The sequence below is a fragment of the Octopus bimaculoides genome, chromosome 11, assembly GCF_001194135.2.
Source record: "Octopus bimaculoides isolate UCB-OBI-ISO-001 chromosome 11, ASM119413v2, whole genome shotgun sequence".
In the NCBI taxonomy this organism is placed as follows: Eukaryota; Metazoa; Mollusca; class Cephalopoda; order Octopoda; family Octopodidae; genus Octopus; species Octopus bimaculoides.
This window is the reverse complement of record NC_068991.1, coordinates 44,354,324-44,373,575: the sequence shown is the minus strand read 5'-3', so window position 1 is coordinate 44,373,575 and position 19,252 is coordinate 44,354,324. Positions and strand designations below refer to the sequence as shown.

At 31.8% G+C, this 19,252-nt stretch overlaps 1 protein-coding gene across 1 annotated transcript in view; it reads right to left on the bottom strand.

Moving 5' to 3' along the window:
- LOC106869493 (MAP/microtubule affinity-regulating kinase 3) overlaps positions 1 to 19,252 on the bottom strand; it is a 139,306-nt gene that overhangs the window by 17,093 nt on the left and 102,961 nt on the right. Inside the window, exons 19-20 of the mRNA XM_052971982.1 lie at positions 16,744 to 16,971; positions 3,706 to 3,741 (exon numbers count right to left, since the gene is read on the bottom strand). Of these exons, the coding sequence (XP_052827942.1) occupies positions 3,706 to 3,741; positions 16,744 to 16,971 (264 nt within the window). The remainder of the gene's footprint in view (positions 1 to 3,705; positions 3,742 to 16,743; positions 16,972 to 19,252) is intronic.

Here is a 19,252-nt window from a genome sequence, read left to right as displayed (position 1 = left end):
AAATACAAACATACATACAAATATACAAAAAATATGTACGCAAATACATACCCACATATATAAAAGTATATACACATATACATACACATTTATATATATATATATGTGTGTGTGTGTGTATAAATGTATACATACATATATGTATATACACACACACACACATACATACACATATATGCACACACATGTACATACATACATACACATATTTATAGAGACATATCTTCACGTCAAGGTAACTATCTACATCATAATATTATATACACCAGACAGTTTTTAAAATTGTTTGCATAGATACGTTATGATGTATATATTTATCCTGTGAAGATATGTTTCTATATGTTTATGTGTATGTATGTATTGTAGGTATATGTATATATTTATATACATATATGTATATATACTTTTATATATGCGGGCATGTATTCGCATACATATTTTTTGTATATTTGTATGCGTATCTATGTGTGTATATTTGTATGTATGTTTGTATTTAAGTAGATATACATGTCGTTTTATGTGTTCATTGCGCAAACTAAACGAAGTATCTAATCGTCTTTGGATACTTCTCTAACGTCATCAGGTAACACTCTCTACCCCTATATATCTTTTTCCCTTTCTCTCCCTAATTTTGTTTTTCTCTTTTAATTTTTTTTCTTCTTTTCTACTTCTTTCCCCCCCCCCCCACCACCACCACTATTTTCTGATTTTTTTCTTCTCTTTCTTTCGCCTGTAACAACTAACTTGCATAAGCATATGCCAGGAGATTTTGTGCACTTGCATGCATACACATATATGCATTTCTATATATATTTGTCTTGCCTATATATGTATGTAGCCATGTACCTGCATCTGTATGTTTAATGTATATATGTATATTATAGATGGTTTGGTATGTGTATATACTGCTAAATGTATATGTAATCTAGTGTGAAAAGTTTTTTACACGGATATATCTTTAAATTGATTAATATTTCACAGCTAATTATTTACCCTGGGTATTCAGGCTTTGTCCTTCTTTATAAGCTATTTTTGATTGAAGGTTTTCTTCAATTTTTATAATAATATGATTTTATTCCACAATTTGTTATTGCATGCAACCGGTTATTGAAAGGACCAATGAAACAAAACCATTTTCAAATTTGTATCTATCAAACTAATTGTTTTTTTTTTTATATAACCTTATTTTTGTTCCATTCTAAACAAAACTGTCCGTTGAACAGGGACATGAAACTGAGTAACAGTTTTTGTGACATTTTTGCTGCTTTTTAATAAAGTATATATATATACACACACACACAAGAAAGTAATTCAATGTTATGGAAAAAGAGAAACACTGACTTATAAATAATTTTGTGAGATGAATATCTGCATAATTAAAATATGTTAAGAAATTACATTAAGACTTTCAGTAAATTAGAGTATAGATGGCAGATTAAAGAGATATCATGTTATGGCAAACACTCTTTATAAGCATTTGGAATTCCATATGTCCAGTTGCATTCTCATTTTATTTTACACACAATTGTTGAAGAACAGTATTGTTGCTTATAGATTTCCAATGGGCCAAGCTATTTCGCTGCATTGCTGACAGCAAGAGTGACAAGGAGGTATCTGAAACTCAGTGCAGAATATATTGCAAAGGACTTTGTAGAGAAAGTACTGGTTGTTTAATTTTCTTAACATTCTCAGTGAACAAGCCTCACTTACCAACATGACAATCAGCCTCATTTAGAAACTGTAAAAGCCTAGCTGCTCAAAACTGAGCAGCTGATTGATCAGGAGTGTCTTTTTTCACTCCTGTGAAACTTTAAGTAATGTTAATTTTGAGTCAAATTGCTAATACAAATAAATATAAACTCAACAAAATGTGTTGAGAATTCTTTTCTTTCATCTGTCTTCCTATCTTTCTAGATAACTAGGCACACATACACTTTATATGCTTCCATCTACCAAATTCAACTCACAAACTGAAACTATGGTATAATAATAATAATAAAAATTTTAAAAAAACAAAAACACTTGCTAAAGATGTTGGGTGCATGTAGAGTAAACTTCTTAACCACAGATCATCATTATCACCATTTAACATCCATTGTCCATACTGGCTTATTCTTTTCTATTTTGTAAAAGGCATTTTCTCTGTGTCCTTATTTACCAATCCAGAGCAACATAGATGTTACCTATGTTGAATGAAGTAACTATATATGTAACAATATGCATAACCAAATTGTAAATGTTTTCCTTTTATTTATAAGTCTGTGATTGATAAATAGTGTACTGAAGTGTTTGGATCCAATGTTAGAATCTAACAAACATACATCAAACCATTATATCTTTTCTTACTCTTATACATACTACTTTTACAGTGCCAACAAACCAAACCTCAGTTATAGGATGTTTTACAAAAGTAACTCCCATGCTGTAAATAAGACTTATATGAACCTCACTATTTCCTCCAACCTCATCTAAACTTTACAATTTTGAAGACAAAAAATTAAAACTGGGGTGGGTGGGTGAAATCTAAGATGCAGGTAGAAATTTAAGGCAGGGTCTCAGCAGGCAATTACTTTTCTTCTTATTCTCCCTACCAATCTTCTTTCACAGCTTCACTTCAATGAATTTGGAATTGTAACACAATAGTACTAATAACTGATATATCAAATGATGATATGAAGTTGAAATTGGAAGATATAATAATGAAAGGTATTTCAATATTTTGCACAAGGCCTCAAACTTTAGCAGAGGATGTAATTGATTTATTCTATTACTGGTACTATTTTATCAACCCATAACAATTTCTTAGATTTTCTCAAGAAATTTTAAGATTTTTAATGACACAAGTCAAGCAAATTCAATCTAATTACAAATAAAAACTGATTACAGTCTCTTTGTCTCTTTCTGGCATCAGCTAATAACAATTTCTGGTTACACAGACAAAATTAGAAATGTTTAAGGTAGAAAGTAAAGTAGATGAGAAGTTTCAACATGATATTCCCGAAGTAGTTCTGATTAAAACCTGAACCAGAAGCAGTATCAGCTTGCCAGTATTGTAATCCATTGTGCAGCATTCAATGTTAGTTTTGCTTGATGGTATCTAAATTCAGACTTAAATGAAACAACATTAATTTTTTTATATTTTAATTAGGAATATCTATTTGCTCCCTTTTGTTGGGAACTGAATGCTTTCTAAGTTAGTGGATTAATTATATGGTAAGAGCAAGAAAAATATAAAGAAAACGTTAAAAAAAAAAAATCTCTGAGAAAGTTTGTTTCAAGCAAAAAAAGCATGAGGATACTGGTATAGAAACATTTAGTTACAAGCAGATTTAGCCTTGAAAAATCTACAATTGCAGAAAGTTAGTGGAGGTAAAGACAGACTCAGTTATTGAAAGTTAGTGGGAGAGGAAAGAGAAAAGAAAAATAGAAAGAGAGAGCGCAAAGATCAGAGATTGCATGAGGAAAAGAACCTAGGTAGAGCAGAACATCCGAGAGTAAAGACATATAACAAGAAGAAATAAAATATTCTAAAACATTGTACAATAAATTTAGAATAATTATCAAAATAAATAATTGCATTCGGAAATTATATTTTTAAAAAGATTTATGAGAAAGAAAGAAAATTTAGAGGGTAAAAAGATGGACAAGCAATATGAAATGTCTTGCCCTAGTGGACTAGTGTGCTATTCAAAAAGATTTCCTCACCCGGGGGTATCTGTGTATGCCCTTCTGGGGTCACCACTGGAAGAAATTAAAAAAGCTGTCACCTTATAAAGAGTAAAAACGAGATATTTTAAAAGAAAATTAGCCTAAAAGATTCTTATGGGAGAAAAAAAATCATACAAATCTCCGGGTGGGGTGTTGCCATATTGGTAAAGCAAAAGCATTACTTAACACTAAACTACAGGGACTGGATTAGTCAACAAGAGAGTTTACTAGTTTTCACTGTGATGCAATGAAAAGACAACATTAAAGCAGTTTATAACTAGTTTGTATTTGAGTTATTGATGCCTTCCCTTCTTTCAGCAATGATCTAGACGGAAATATATATTTTGTATATAGATTACAGAGCTGATTATTATGCTATATATTTATTTATTGTTATTATAAATTAGTTTATTTATTATTATTATTATTATTATTATTATTATTATTATTATCATTCTTAATTTTTATTGAAATAAAAGTTTACATCAAATTACGAAAACACAAGTTTAGTTTACAAGTTATTCACTAAAGTATATTTGCTACATTTTATTTACAAAAAGCTATTTAAATAATTTTTCAGGGGTTATTAAGGATGGTTATCAGAATGGAAAGAACTAAACTGAAAGTAAGGATAGTTTTCAAATTCTGATTTGGGTGTTTCATGGGAAAAAAGAATTAATGTGTATGTGCATATAAATATTTCAAATTAGCAAATACCAATTATGATTTATTCCTTAACCCTTATAATCTGTTGTGTAAGATGTTGAGTGGGCAGTCATCTCACAAGACAGCACAAATTCATGGCAACTCAGACTAATAAATTTTTTTTTCAAACATGAACATAAGCAAAATACACAAATTATGTTAATATTAAGAAAAACAATAGCTACAAAGGAAGAAAAAGAAATAAAAATAAAATAAAAAATATAAAATAGAAACAGTTTACAAATCTATAAAATAAAACTTAATTTGTTTACTTAGTTTAAATGTAAAATTATTCCAACATATACAAAAAAATTTTAATGTTAAAAAGAAATAAATTTAAAAAATACTCAGATAAAAGGGAGAAAAATAACCCTAATACTTGACATCTGTAACAATTGGACAGAATCAAGAAACAGAAGAATACATTATGAATTCTTCTCCTTCTGATGCATAGTTTATGAATGAATTTGGATTTAATGTGCATTTAGTTTTGTATCAAATTTGTAAAAACTTCACTTCAGGATATGCAGAGAAAACAACATAAGAGCAAAGTAGTAGCTACATAAGATAAAAAAAAAAGCAAAGAGCTCTACAAAAAGAAAAGATGCTAGACAGCCAGCCACTCATCCCCAACATCTTCCCATGAGCCAACAGAGCGGTCTCTATGCAGGCATCTAGCTTGCTAAAAACAGCAGCCAAATCTCTTTCAGATCATATCCTTGCTATGCTAAAGAAAGGAAGGCACTGAATAATTTGTCTGAGAAGGATTGAAAAAGATGGGATGGTTGCAATTCAAAGAATATTGATTGTAAGACTGCTTGACAAGGGCTTGGTTGGAGGGGCCAAGTGACACTCATATCTACCACCAATTAAAATTTTCTTAATGTTAGCACAATAATATTTCTGATAGATATAAAATTGGTGTTGGTCGAATAGACCGCTTCTCATCTAAGACTCCTCACTGCCTTAAATTATTATTGAAATATGTGAAGAATAATGAAGATAATATGATCTAAGAATGTTTTTCTTTTTCTTTTCTTTTTTTTCTTCTTCTTTTTCCAACAATTATTGGATACAGTTAACTGCTAAAAGAAGGTAGGCAGGAGAATAATATTAAATTTTAAATCCAAAAGTAAAAGTGTAAATAAAAACCCAAAACAAAACAAGACTTTCAAATATATATCCAATAAACTACAGAAACTGAGGAAAAAGACACAATTGCTAAATCATCACAAATTAATTGATAAGACAAACAAGGAATTGCCGGAATAGAGATAAGATTCAAGAGAAGGCAACTCAACATAACTGAAAAAATTTTAATAAAGGATATACTAATAACATTAATAACTATAAGGAAACAAATGAAAAAATTGATTACCCATAAATATAAGGAAAACAGACATTGTGCACATGTTTCTTGGAATCTGAAATAATAATTCTCAAGAAAACAATAGAAATTCCAACCCATATCTTCCTAAGTGGTGTTGAGAAGGATTTAATGAAACTAAATAGTAAAGAATGAAGCAGAGTTTTATGATTAGAAAATTGGAAAAATTCAAACAATTTGAACACACACACACAACTTAAAAATAAACAAAGAAGCTTGTAATATTAAAGTGTATGTGTGGCACATGAGTGCATGTGTATAAAGTGCATGTATGTACCAACACACATACACAGCTATACATATATACACAAACACTATTTGAGAGGTAACAAAATGCTGTAATAACGGTGGTGGTGAAGATGATGAGAAGGTGTGATGGTTGAGAAAGGGGTTGGAAAATACACTCATTAACACTTACAAAGAGACAGCAACCATCTTACGAGAGACGACGTCATCATATTACTTCAGTTCCAATTGGCGGAGACTCAATTTACTCCTGTTCAGGAAGTAGAACATGGGAGTTAATAATGTTGCTGTGATGGAGAAGGCTAACAAGATTTAGTAGACCTGTTCTATTCTATGGTTAGCTAATACGAATAACTAAAAATACAAGCTGTCCGACTTAGTATAAATGATTGTTTCACAGCACACTTAACTGAGATACTAGCTGTAATACTGTTTTAACGGATAAACTGACAAGCCAGTATAAATTTCAACTAGATTCCATTGGTAAAATCTGATGGGAGAATTTAGCAGCTCATGAAAAAGAGGGAAAATAGTGGTAGATGAATTTAGAGAATTTCATTACAGATATGTTCGGAAATCGAATATATAAGTAATGTTTCCCTTGGCACTTTGCATGAAATTATTGAGACCATATACATTCTCCTGTGGCATGCATTAGAACTAAAAATAAAAAAATAAAAATTACATTATATGTTTCTGAAAAGAAATGACAACAAAATCAAAGTCAAAATAAAAAGAATGAAAAGAAAAATAATAGAAATGAATGAGACAATTTTCCATCAACTAATATGGCAGTATCACAGCACAGACACTGTCAAATGGCTGAGACCAGTGAAAACAAAATATGGTGTGGGAAGCAGTTTTAAGGAGTTAAAGTATTAAATAACAACTACTTGTTGTAGGACAAAGAAACAAAAAGTTGTATATCAACAACAGGTGAAGATGTAACATTTCTAAGTATATGCTACAGAAGAAATAAAAGATGAGGTTATAAATGTGAAACTTAAAGAAAAAGGAGTTTTGTTGTTATATTTTACGTAAGGAGGAAAAGAGGGGCCTACCTAACATTTTAATTATTCAGAAATAAAGCCACCCTGTAAATTCACACTTGAAACAAAAGAAATATGTGGCAGCAGTTACTGCTAAAGTTTTAAATGTTTCCATAATCAATCAAAAGAAGAGGGTTGTAGAGGAAAATAAAACATTGGTGTATGTGTGAAAGAAAATTTATTTGGTCCAAGATGATTTAACATAGACAAAAATTAATGAACAACTAAATTAACCAAAACACATGCAAGTTTACACTGACAACAAAATACAATAATCTTTATCAACCAAAAACTATTTCAATTACTTTCATTGCATGGATAGGGATTAAAGCTAAATACATTTAGTCAGACATCTATTTATGTATTTTGGAGCCAAGTGTTTTCATATAAATAACGAAAAGCCAAAGAATACTAAGGTAAGATAGAGGAAAAGATACCTTCCTTAGTCATAAGCTAACAGAATTTCCAGTTAATGATCTGAAAAGAACTTATCTCTAAACTTAAATATAAGATTATCTAACAGAAAGACAGATATTTGATCTTTTTATATAAATATGAATGATAGGTAATTGAAAGTTGATATTCCAAAAAGTGATCACCATTAGGGAACAAAACTAGATAATGCACTAGAATTTACTGGAAATTTACTGCTATACCAGAATCAGCCACATTAACAATTCTTAACCAAGGCACAAACTAAGGACTTATACAGAAAATGAAAGGAAACAAGTTACTCCATGATTGCCTTTCCTAATAACAGAAGTTTCCAAATATTAATTAAAAGACAGTAAACAGTTTACCAAGAACCTAGTCACTAAGATATATAGCTAGCATTCACATTGGAGTCTGTTAACTTAGTAAACAGATACAAAGCAGCATGGAGTTACCTCATAAAATCTATAGTTTTCCAGCTAGGCAGATCTCAGCTTCTCTTGCATGTAGCACAACTCCACTGCAGTAAGTGAATTTAGTTATTTTCTAATCTTTCCTTATCAAGAGGAAAGGCAGTCCATATGATCCTTCACAGAGCCACCTAGATTTGTAGGAGAAAGGTATCCTCAAACCAGAGACCTGGTCCAAATGCTTACAACAGATTAGACTCCACTTAAAGCACCCAAAGTGTCAATGTTAGTGTTATACCAGGTGACAGATTAACTCTACCACTCAAGGTTTGTAAGTTTAGTGATGAAAGTGATTTGGGATTGCTTTTCAATCGTACATCACCAACACAAATTCTAAATTCACTTATCCTCAAATTAAATTGGGGTAAAGAGACTTCTAAATTTTGCTAGTGTTCTTAGTGAATTTAAATTGTTTTGCTACTCAATAAGGAACAGCACCGGATGCCATCATACATGATGTTACTGACAAAATGTTCTGGGAAATTAGTCCTAACCTTAGAGGGTAAAATATAACCATCAAATTCGCAATTGATATAGATTTAATCATTATACATGCAAAAAGCTTCTACAAGTCTTGTTGCAATAAAGATAATTGGAACAATCTATAAACCTTGTTTCATGCCTATTCTATGTGCAAAATGTCCAGAAAACTGTACATAGACCTCTTAAAACTACACTGGCCACAATAAGTTTAAGACGGATGATGACAGTTCTATTTCTTCATTGATTTATTTTTAACAAAACTATATAAAATTACTTTTCAGTTTATGTAGAATTTTTTCTCTTTCGAATGATGTACGTGTTATATGTCTCTCTACAACTTGAATAATTTTAATGCGCAATTAATTCATATGATTAAAAATTGTTGGCAAAAAAGTTTTTAAGACTGTACCAATATTGGAGTAAAAATTATTTGCCAACATAACATGGCAGCCCTGGTTTAGGACGAATGTTGCTGTAATTTAGCCTCAGGAGACATTGTCTCCAGGTGGCTATACGACATGATCTGTGTCCTTATAATTCTGGACAAGGGAATCTAGCACCCCACTTGTTCGAAAAAATAAGGACACAGATCGTGTCGTACAGCCAGCTGGAGACAATGTTTCCTGGGGCTAAATTACAGCAACGTTTGTCCTAAACCAGGACTGTCATATTATGTTGGCAAATAATCTTTACTCCAAAGTACTGTTGCTGAATATCTCTCGTTGTGAGATTTAAAAATAGTAATTTTCTAATGTACCAATATTATTTTGCATTATTTTGATTAAATTGAAAATTTAAGGCACAAATGATCAACGATCAAAAATTTATTATTAGTATCTAGTTCCAGAGCCATTATTTTCAATTATGACCATACAACGGTGGGGACATGGAGTTCAACAAATGAGCACAAAAATCACTTGGAAAGTTCTTCCATATTTCTTCAATAAAATTATATAATTGGGACAAATTTGTTGGTTTTTTAGCATGAACTCTTTTTAGAAACATAATTCTATAAATTTTCTATTGGATTCAAATCCGGGCACAGCTGAGGCCACTCAATAACCACCATATTATTGCGCTCAAAATATTGCAAAACTTTCCTAGTCTCATGAACAGAGTAATTGTCCTGCTGGAAAACAGATTCCAGTGGCATCTGATTATTTAAATATGGTAGAACATTTTCATTTACTAATTGCAGATAGCCTACACTGTTCAGTCACCCATCAACCTTAACAATTGGACCAATACCATTACCCCCTATCCCCACTCTGCTTGCGCAGTTTTCTTGACACACTTAGGATGGAATTCTTCAGTTGGACAGTGTTGAACATAAGTCTTTCCATCAGATCCAAAAATGCAGAAGCAGGATTTGACGCTCCAAAGAACTTTTGACCAGTCTTCAGCCATCCATTCAATATGACTTTTAGCAAACTTGATCCGCTTCTGCTGGTTCATTTCAGAAATTATCAACTTCTTTCAAGCAATCCAGCCAAACAGTCCAAGTTCTTTTTGGCAGTTTCTGACAGTTTGTGATATAAAGCTGATGTCAGTTTCATCAGATAATTGCTTGCAAATGTCCACTGCTGTTAGCATTTGGTTACCTTCAGAGAGCTTATGAATTCGCCGATCCATCTGTACTGTTGTCTTTCTCAGAGCACCCATTCTTTGCCAATCTTTGTATTGACCAGTGGCTTGGTAAAGCTTCCAAGCTTGAATACAAGCCATTTTGCTGCATCCTAATTACTTGCTAATGTTCATGAAGGACACATTTTGCTGATCAAGCAACACAATCTTTGATCTAATAACTGGGCTGATACCACGACACTTTCCCATAGTGAATTAATGTGTAACAATGCTCAATTATAGAACAAAACAGTGCAGTACGACCAGCCATATGACCACCTGTTTGGTTTATTAATTTGCATAATCTTGGTACAGTCTTAAACTTATTTTGCCGAGAATTTCTAATCATTTAAATTAATTGCGCTTTAAAATTATTCGAATTGTAAAAAGATATCCAACTCCTATATCATTCCAAAGAAAAAAAAAAGTTCCACATATACTGTAGAAAGTAAAATAATTTTACACAGTTTTGTTAAAATATATTAAGGGATAAAACTGTCATCATTGGTTTTAAATTTATTTTGGCCAGTGTATAATAAAGCAGTTTTCATTAAGTGATAAATTTATGTTCTGACCAGAATTCTGCAAATCAATTTATCCATGTATTTTGCGTACATGGATAAATGATTTTGTGAAATCACTAAAGTTTGCTGAAAGTTTTAAATTGATGGGTCATATCTCATCACAGTATGTCCCTGTTAATCCTAGCTGCCTTGGTGCAATGCAGCAAATAAGTGACATGCAAAAGTAAAGCTCAGTGCTGATGTAAGTAGCAGGAAAACTGCATCAATGATACTACTACATTAGCTTTTAGTACGAAAATTGAGTCCTTATAGAACAGCTTAAGTGGGAGCTGCACCAGTACTCAGTACCAAATGGAAATCTTCAATTGTGTTTTAGATTTGACTGTAAATTCCCATACTAACTGTACACTAATTATTCAAGGATCCATTGCACATTCAATTCATCACACATTAGCATCCCAATAGATATTTTATGGACAATTTCATGACAATGATGCAAAAAGGCAGGTCATAATACATACTATTTTATACAGATATACAGACACATAGACAAATCTTGCTGGTACTGGTGTCACATAAAAAGCACTCAGTCCACTCTGTAAAAGTGGTTGGTGTTAGGAAGGCATCCAGCTGTAAAAACCAAGCCAAAACAGACATTGGAACGTGGTGCAGTCCTCTGGTTAACCAGCTCTTGTCAAAGTGTCTAACCCATACCAACATAAAGAACATGTTAAATGATGATGATGATGATGTTGATGATCTCACACACACGTGTATAAAGGTTTTAATTAGTCAGGGTTTACTGCGTATCTGCACCTGTTGCAGGAAGGTTTTAGTAAGACTATCAGTTTTCCCATTCAGCATCTCTCTCTCTCTCTCTCTCCATACCAAGGATGTTGCCCAAAGGGAAACAGAACTGGTACAGTATGGTAGCTGTTTAACCACAGAAGAACCCAGAATATATAAAGCATCTCAATATACATTTAATTCACAGACATAAAATTGTAATATCAATTCCCTATTGAGTCACTGTGCACCCTACATAATTAAATACCTCACTTAGATGATCTAAGATTGTACCGTCTAGGTTCATGTGTGCCTAGCTACTAAATAGTTTCTGGTAGGCATTTAAGAGCCAGTACAGTACTTTGAAGGTATTTTCTGCCTTGAGCTGGTATATATTGTGTGGCTAAACAAGTAGCTGTTTTTGGTTCAACAGTGTCTGATGAGGTGAGTAGTCAACAAAATATGATGAGAAAAACCCCCCAGAAAAAAAAGAAAAGAAACAACAACTGAAAATGACTATTATTCTATAATTACTTTATGTGGTATATCTGAGATCTATTCTTCTTTGTTTAAATCAGAACTCCAACTACCTATTGAGTTGTTGAACACAAACTGTGATTAAATATCTTATTTAAATGAACTAAATTGTACTGACTAAGTTGATGTACATATCATCATCATCATCGTTTAACGTCCGCTTTCCATGCTAGCATGGGTTTGACGACTTGACTGAGGACTGGTGAAACCGGATGGCAACACCAGGCTCCAATCTAAATTTGGCAGAGTTTCTACAGCTGGATGCCCTTCCTAACGCCAATATGTATACATATACACACCTGGATCTCATACCTCAGAAAGTTTCCACTGAATCAACAATGTCAATAATGAGACAGAAAAAGGTATAGCAATAAAATATTCAAGTGATTTTGTGCAAGTATGTGTACACAGTAAAGACCTAGAACTGTGTGTTACACTCATTGTTATGCTTACAAGAAATGCATAAGTATCTAGCTCCATTCTACCCAGCTTATAACAGGCTCTAATCTTTTAAAGTAACACTATAAAAGAAGGGCAATCAATTATAGAAAAACAATTGCTCCAACAATATGTGAACAGCTAAAATGGCTAAGTTATTCGTATGTCAGAAAAACTAATGCAAACAGTATGAAAGAAAAGAAAATTTCACACATACATATATATATATACAACCAATATTTGGCGTTAGGAAGGGCATCCAGCTGTAGAAACTCTGCCAAATCAGACTGGAGCCTGGTGTTGCCATCCGGTTTCACCAGTCCTCAGTCAAATCGTCCAACCCATGCTAGCATGGAAAGCGGACGTTAAACGATGATGATGATGATGATGAATATCAGCATGGAACACAGATGACAAATGATGATGATGATGATGATGATGATATAGTACAGATTTCAGTTGTAGCTATGCAAAAACATCATATTTACTTTCTCTGCATAGTGAATGTGTGTATCTATTTACTCATACAAACATGTGCAAATGCAGCCTGCACACACTCTATGCACAGCATTTTACAGTATTTTTGTATGCTGACAAAAATTAGATAGAGTATCTTATTACAATCCATAAAGCTATCATGTGTTACTTCTTCCCTTCGGTTTTTAAACATTTGACCTTAGCACTTCCTTCCATGCCTTCTGCAGTCGAGAGAAACCAGTGGAAAAGCGGTAAGAGTTGTTGATAGAGTCATATCAAATAAGACTTAGAATAGAAGCAACTGCAACAGATTTGGGGCAATATAAGGTTTCAGATGCATGAAGAAGTGCTGTATTCCAGACACATCCAATGTGTGCAAGTACAGAAATCTAGACAATAAGGTAACAATGGCATTACTTATACGTCTAAATATCTGTAAGTCAAAATACATGCACATAAATCATTTCAGCAATATCTTTCTGATTAGAAGTATTCTTGTATAGTAGGCAACCTGTGGTAGTAAGAAATACTTGTAGCCATTTACTATTTTGTAGTGGATGCTTGAGAGGCAGGGAGGTGTGTGTGTGTGTGTGTGCATGCGTGCACGCGCACGCGCATAGAGCTAAGATGGTTAGTTGGCTTAAGAATCCCTAGTTAACTTTGCTCAAATAGGGCTGTCAAAAAGTAACCGAGTTCATGTTGCTTTTCTGGCAGCTCTATGTAGGCAGGCAGCTATAATTTATTATACAGTGTAGAATGACTTACTTCCTTGTAGCATTCAAATCAAAATTTAGAAATATGGATTGCCAACAGCCAATAACTATAAGATTATATAATATGTTGTGCAGTGAGATTATTAGTTTGAATTAGGCAACATACAAAATGTGTGATATGCATATATTTCAGCTCATCTTACAAATTACCCATTTAAGTCTGTCCACATCACCCAAAATTTTCCAAGCTCTAAAGTTGCAATCATAGTGGCATTGAGGATAAGGATAATCAGGGACTGAAAATCTTGTCCAGTTACTGCCACCACCACACATATGCATAACTTCAGTCTACTTAGGTGTTAACATGTTACACTTCTATCTCACTATAAAGTGGTCAACTGCATTTAACAGTAAAACCTCAAGCTCCAAAAGCATATCTATCTAAATTTACTAAACTCATCTCATCTCCCAAGTATTATTTGGTACATGAATTCGAAACAGTGGTGCGCGTGCATGTGTGTCAATGATGTGGTTAAGTACTATAAAGAAACGTTTTTAACAGTATATTTATCACACACTCATCAAAAGATTTTAACCTAATTTGCATCATTGAAATAAATTCATTTTATAACATTTTGGAAAGTATTGCAATATTTTAAAAAAAAATTATTTCATTATTATTACTTCGTATTCTAAAATAAGACATATAGAGACTACAATTTAATAATAAATTTTGGGGTTTTAATTTTGTCATTGAAAACTGAAAATGCTGTTAAGGTTGGGGTGACTGCATGTGTGGATGGTTATAAATAAATTTAGTGATATGTAAATTATGCTAAAACTAATCATTTACAAGTTCTTCCCATGCACAGAGAATTTAGTCTGCACATACCTTTTTTTCTTTTTGTAAAGTGGGGAGAGTATTGAACGTCCAAGCAAATAAAAAACAAAAAAAAAAAACGTTGTAAGGGGAGATAAGCTATCCTATAATGGAGGTGATCTAAATTTTATATTGCAAGTTTGAAACAAGTCCACACCCACATACACATGCGCAGATTATTTTCACAGTAAAAAAAAACACAAATCGCTGATAAAGGATAGATTTCATTTCTAACACAAAAAAATGCTTATCTTTTACCTTTCAAAGACAATTTTCAGTTGTCTCATTCATGTAAAACTGAGGGAAATTTTAATTCAATCATTTGATTTTAGAGTGAAATATGCAGTAATGAAATAGAAATAGAACCAGTTTGTTAATAAGGCAAGCTGAAACAAGCAAAGCTATGTGCCTTTACTAGGAAAACAAACATATAATGTTTGAACATAAGACAGAGCATTGTAACACCATAGCCTCAGTTATTGTGCATCACCATTGCTGATAAATATTTATTAAAAAAAAAATCCCCAAGTTTATAATTGTAAGATTAGATCAAATATAACAATATATAAATATATTAGAATACAAGGACTCTTAAAACTTGTAGAACACTGTAGTCCTAAGGACAGGAAATAACATTACAAATACACAAATCACAATAACTGAATTTTCAGTTGAACCAGAGAAAAGGGTAAAATAAGCCTTCAATAAGCCTTACAGAAATGAAACAAACACAAAACACACAACATAATACAGACATAGAAGCAAACAAACTATAAGATGCAAATACATATGCATATGAGAAGGAGAAAAAGATGTTTCCATAGAACGTGTGTGTGCGTAAATTATTATATGCATAAAAAAATACGTAAAGCACATTATGGCAGAGCTGTTAAGAAGTTTTCTTTGCACTCATGAGGTCTTGAGTTCTATCCCAATGTGTGTCATTTACTGAGATAACATATCTTGTAAGTAGAATTGGGTGACAGAAATTGTGTACATAAGATAGATTGTACATGTAATTCAAAAGGTACAGTTTTGTCGCACAAACTGTATCACACTGATTCCACCTGAGAATTACATTCAAGATAAATGAATCTGTAGAATGCTCAGTCATTGACAAACTAATTCTGAAAAAGGTTAATCAAACAAGTGAATCCTAATCAAAGAAAGACTGACAACTATACATGTAGAAATAAATGAGAGAGAGAGGTGTTTGTGTCTTTCTGTATGTATGGATGGATGCATGTACCTTGCTACTCATTCCAAAAGTGCCATGAAACAAACATTTTAAATCTTGGATTCAACAAACATTTTGGTTCATTTCTTACTGCAAGTGAGATAGGGTACATCGTTTAGCTTCTCAGACAAAAATTTGAAGCTATTTGTTCACATAATACAATGTCTATGGGGATGAATGAAACCACAACAAAATATCTTACAATATAACCATTGTATATTATCAATTAGTGTGTATGCTGCATAAGAAAAATAGGATGGAAGAGAGAGAAATATTTTGTTTTATCTCATTTCAACTCTTCTTGAAGGTATCTAGACAGTCTGGGACTGATAGAGTAAAGTGCTTCATCCAAGAATCCAATTCATTTATCATCAGATAGCTCATTTATTTCCGTGAATCCCAACCTCTAAACTAATAATCAAGAAGTGGAGAAAACAACCCTTTCAGAAACATGTGTCTAAAATCAAACGTGAAGTGTAAGATCTTTACAAATTTGAAAAGTAAATAAATTAATAATCCCAGGCCAGCAATAAAATAATTTAAAACATTATTTGATATGTAAAGAACTTCATTTGCAGAAGTACTTTACAAACAAATTCAAGTTGCCATAATATAGGCTGATGTTTACCGTTCAGAAGAAGACAAAAAAAGAAAAAGAAAAACAAAAAAGGTTTTTCTTTAGAATTTTATGTCTAAATCTACTCAAAGAAAAAGATAAACTACGATAGAATAATATATATTTTTTTAAAAATACTTTATTGTTCTTGTTACAAAGCCTTTGTTGAACAGTGCTGACTAAAAGATCAACATAGTATTAGACTCTAAAAATCCGTCTATGGGAAGAGACTAAAAGTTAGTCACATAGTGACAAATATAAAATAATCAGTCACAACACAGTGAGTAACCAATCTAAGAAATGGAAGATGGGGAATGTAAAAAAAAGCTTCACTCTGGGAACTGGTTGAAGGCCATGAGTCAGATACAGCAATATTTCTCCCATCACAGATGTAGTGTCAGTAAATAGGCAGTAACTCCCTTAGCCACTTACCTTCGACTAAATTTTGAAGTTAGTTTGTTCAGGAAAGACACTCGAGCTACTTGTCCGGCTGTTGTGGTATCCTGAGTATGTCCAGGAACACCAGGGCCGTTATATTGGTTGAACTGCCGTCGGTCCCTAATGTGGCCTCCGTGGAATGTATTTCGGCCTGCTGTGCCTCGGAATAAAGGCTTGGTTGAAGCAGGTGATAAGGGAATTGAAGTTTTCCCTTGAGCCGGTCTGAAAATGAAATATGATTGTGAGATAAAACAAATATTTTCTTTTATTTATAGACTCAGTCATTCACACTAACAAACAAACAAATAATAAATAATAATAAATAATAATAATAATAATAATAATAATAATAATAATAATAATAATAATAATAATAATAAATAGATAGATAGATAAAGATGATTTGCAATGTTTTCATATTGGTATTTTTAAAAAAGGTAGATTAAAAAAAACAAACAAACCCCCCCAAAAAACAATGCCTTCCTCTAATGCCTTGGCCAAAGTAGGAAAGGTAGTACCTGCAGTTCCTTTCAAGGCTACTTAAATATAGATTTAAAAAACAAACAAAACCCCAAAAATAATGCCTTCCCCTAATGCTTTAGTCAAAATAGGAAAGGTAGTACCTGCAGCTCCTTTGAAGGCCACTTGTGGCTGGTGTGAAGAAGTTATCCCCAGACCAGATACCTAGCCCATATGCTTGCAACAGAGTGGACTACAGTAAATGTATTCAAGATGTGATGATTTAAATGATTAAGCTATATATTGCATACTTTTACATGCAGCACAGGCAAGATCAGGTTAAAATTTATGACCTGAATCAGATACAGTTTTTAAAATTTCTTAAGTAATAATCTCTATTGAAAAGGTATGATGTAATCCATGCAGTTTGTAGCAGTGGGAGTTGTAAAACAAAGTTGTTGCTGCTAAAATTTTAGAGAGGGACAAAACTTGGTATAGTGAGTGATTTGTGAAATTCAAACATTGATTTTCCTAAAAACATCAGTATAACTAAGTAGCTGCAATGGGAAATAAAATAAACTGATTATATAAGACACCAAAAAAATCTCTGTTGTAGTTTAGAACATATCAATAATAGAGCTGCTTTTTTTTTTTTTTTTTTTTTTTTGTCCCTATAGCACACTTTTACTAAGAAATCAAATTCATTACTTGATACTTATTTTTATCAACTTCACAGAATAAAGATGAAAGTTAACACTAATATTTGAATCTATTACTGTGTGAGAGATAGTACATAACATAAAGACTAAGCTCTCTGATACTTCATCTTTACCATACTGATAACTGTAATTTCCTACGACACAAAATCTGAAATTTTGTAAGGAAAATCAATAGGAGTCAAAAAGACTAATATTGCCCTCTGCTCAATTTAGAATTATATAAGAGGTGGAAGTAGAACTGAATTCTTCTAAAGATATTTTGGTATATATATTTTTGGGCTCTAAAGAATGATTTTCTAACTTGACAGTGTGGATTTACTGTAATTTATGAAGTAGGTGGGTACCCAATACATCAAACTTTTTTAAAGCTTTAGTGATAATTAACAATATTGAAAAATGTTTCTAATCTACAAAATAATAATCCAAGAAAAATGCATTAAAAAATGGGGGTTTGGGGCATAAAATTCAAAGTATTAGTAACAAAAAAAGGGACTGAAAAACTTAAATACACAATCATGAGATAACAAATCAGCATCAACATTTTAAAATCTGTAAATAAATTTTAGAAAAAATAAATAACAAAAACTCAGTCAAAATTTTGTGCAAATCCAAAGCTCATACAGACACACACCAACAAATATATGCAAGATACTTAGAAACATAAGTTGTTCAGTAATAAGGAAATAAACTAATCATTAAAAAATTATTTTTAGTTGAAATAATTTTATTTAACAGTAAAAATTAGATAAAAAGCAATAATAATTATTACTGTTGTTGCTGTTAATATTATTCCCACATCAACACTTATTCCTTGAATCATTATCATATCCACTATCTTACATTTCATAAGTAAGAGGAACCTGTTTAATACTGCTTTACTTAAAGAACATAATTTAAAGTATATGAATAGAAACTTATATGAGAACTTGGAAATTGTCTAAGAAAATAATTATCAATTTAACTATATAATAATAATTAAAAAAACATATTTCATTTGAGTTCGCAGTAACTGAACAGAATTTTACATCACTAGAAGCAAAATTTTACACTTCAACAGACACAACATAGGTCCATATAAATTAAATCTAGAGTAGTTCTATAATTAGTTACACAGTCCTGTAAGAAAGAGCAAAAATGGATATCAACTTTTGAGGACAAAAATGCTTATTTAAGACTTATTTCCCTTTATTTTTTTTTCTGTTTAAATGATAAACGGGGATAGGAATTGTTAAGTAATAACTGCATCACAAAATTTTCAATTTGATGAAAAAAATGTTCTATATATATATATATATATATATATATATATATATATATATATATAT